General features: G+C 33.6%; 1 protein-coding gene across 3 annotated transcripts in view; it reads right to left on the bottom strand.

The window, feature by feature from the left end:
- Nucleotides 1-2,402, bottom strand: part of LOC106868008 (sperm flagellar protein 1) — a 50,899-nt gene that overhangs the window by 37,114 nt on the left and 11,383 nt on the right. For all 3 annotated transcript variants that reach the window (XM_052978408.1, XM_014913106.2, XM_014913105.2), the window contains exon 2: nucleotides 1,605-1,716. In XM_052978408.1, the coding sequence (XP_052834368.1) occupies nucleotides 1,605-1,630 (26 nt within the window). In that variant the 5' untranslated portion in view covers nucleotides 1,631-1,716. The remainder of the gene's footprint in view (nucleotides 1-1,604; nucleotides 1,717-2,402) is intronic.

Here is a 2,402-nt window from a genome sequence, read left to right as displayed (position 1 = left end):
GTGTGTGTGTGTGTGTGTGTGTGTGTGTGTGTGTGTGTGTGTGCGTGCGTGCGTGTGAGTGTGTGTGCGCACACGCGCGTGCGTTGAATAAAATGAGGCAACAAAGTTAAGGGTGTGTGGAATTTTCAGGACATTTATGAAGAGAAAGTTAGTCTTACAGCTGTTTCTGGAGCATCAGGGATATCGCTTCACCAGGGATGATGTGAGATGGTTAAATAGAGGGAAATAGTAGAGTTCAATATAGGGGTTATTTGGGAAAAGGATAGAAATAAGAAGTATAAAGAGAAATAAGAGAATAAAATTAAAAATAAAGATATATGTAGGATGTTATAGTTGCAGTTCCATTATCCAAGGAAAGTGGTGTGTAGAAGTGATAGAAATGCTTCTTGTCCATGGTATGTAAATTCCGACAGGAATTCATATTTTGTCATTACAAATGGAAAGTGTGAAGATGTAGATTCCATGTGCTGTTCATTCAAAGAGGTCTTGTGGTGTGAATGAAATTTTGAGAATGTAGACATAGTATTAAGTAGATAGAGAGGAGAGAAAAGATGTATATGTTAAAATGATCAAAAGGAATAGGTGAGGAAAGAAAGAAAGAAAGAAAGAGGAAGAGAAAATGAAAAAAGGAGTGTTAGTTGGTGGTCAAGATATTATGAAGGGGATGGGAGAGGAGTAGGGGAGGGATAGGAAGAGATAAGAATGTAAGGAATGAATATGTGTGAGGAGTGGGAGGTGGGATGATATGTTAGAAAGGTACTTATATTGAACTCTACTATTTCCCTCTATTTAACCATTCTCACATCATTGCTGATGAAGGGATATCCCTAATATCCCAGAAACAGCTGTAAGACTAACTTTCTCTTCATAAATGTCCTATAAATTCCACACAACCTTGGCTTTGTTGTCTCATTTTATTTAACATATACATGCTCATACAAGACCCACGTTAAAATCCTCACTCGTATTATTATCAAACTGAGGGTTTAACTACGGTCCTTCCAAAGCACTTACATAGCTTTACCTGCCACCTTGGGTCTTCTGGATACCAATGCCTCTCATATATATATTCTTCTAATTTATTCTTTTATTCGTTTCAGCCATGCGGCTGCAGTCATGCTGGAGCACCACTGCATATATAAGCATTTTGTGATTTCATATTTCACATGTGTGAATCATATATATGCTGTCCACTAGTAGTTGTACAGTAGATCCAGAATATAATGTCAGTCAATCTGGAATGGCTATTTAAAATCACTGATTAATCTGTTCATTTCAGATATAGATCATAGTAACATATGGTTCTGATAGTTATGGCTTCATGACCTTTTTACATTGTATTGGTAATGATAGTGACTATTTCAGCTACATGCATTTTTTTAATTTGCAACTGCATGTGAAGCTGCAAAAAGCATTTATGAAAAGTAACATGCAATTTATGAAGAAAACAAAGACAAAAGATAAAATGCAAACACTAAAGAGCCACAACTTATATACAAGCATATTATGATAACCAACAATACTAATCTCAAGTTGATACTGTGACATAAAATATTTTAAGTTTTCATAAGATAAAAAAAGTATATTAAAAGTTATGATATTACCTATTCAAAAGGTAGAGGTTTTCCATTTTCTGTTTGGTTGCATTCACTGGAGTGTAATTGTGAAGTTCCACTAATTTTGGTTGGTGCTGATGAATGATTTCAGCAAGCAGCACTAAAAAAGGAAATCATTCAGAATATCTGTGAAAAAGGATTTGTATTTTTATCTTTCCTCAGAAATACTGGTTCATAAAGCCAGTGCATAAAATTTGAAATATGAAAGATGTTTACTATGGATATAATGTATTTCTTTTAGAAATAGCATGTAAAAAGTAAAACACATAGAATTAAGTGGCCTATTCTAGAAACTCAACAAAATGCCTGCAACATTAATACAGCTGTGAACCACGAACTGATAAATCCTATTCACTTGGCTCATCATCTTACCATTTTCTTAGCTTTTACTTGTGATTCGCTGTTCTAAGCTGGAGCTCAGCAAAGAAAAAAATTTGGTAAATTTATAGTAATTGATTAATTCAATAGTCGAATACTAATTGAAAATGACATGAGATGAAGCTTTTCAGTGTAAATTAAGTTGTGGTTATATGAATACTTGAACATATAAGACACTGGCACCTAACTTTGAGAAATAGTTATCAGATGTTCAGGAAATATTACTTTAGGTTAGAATCTTTTCCAAGAGTGGATTTGAGCAAATATGAATAAAGCAATATTTATTAGCACATGGAAACACTGAAGACATTAAGTAAAATATTAGATATACCATTTTTTAATTGGATAGTTAACATTTGGATGGTATCTAGTTGTAAAGTATATGTTTTAACTGTGGGAACATTATAT

Source organism: Octopus bimaculoides, chromosome 2, assembly GCF_001194135.2.
Source record: "Octopus bimaculoides isolate UCB-OBI-ISO-001 chromosome 2, ASM119413v2, whole genome shotgun sequence".
Classification (NCBI taxonomy): domain Eukaryota; kingdom Metazoa; phylum Mollusca; class Cephalopoda; order Octopoda; family Octopodidae; genus Octopus; species Octopus bimaculoides.
This window is presented reverse-complemented; position numbering and strand designations above follow the sequence as displayed.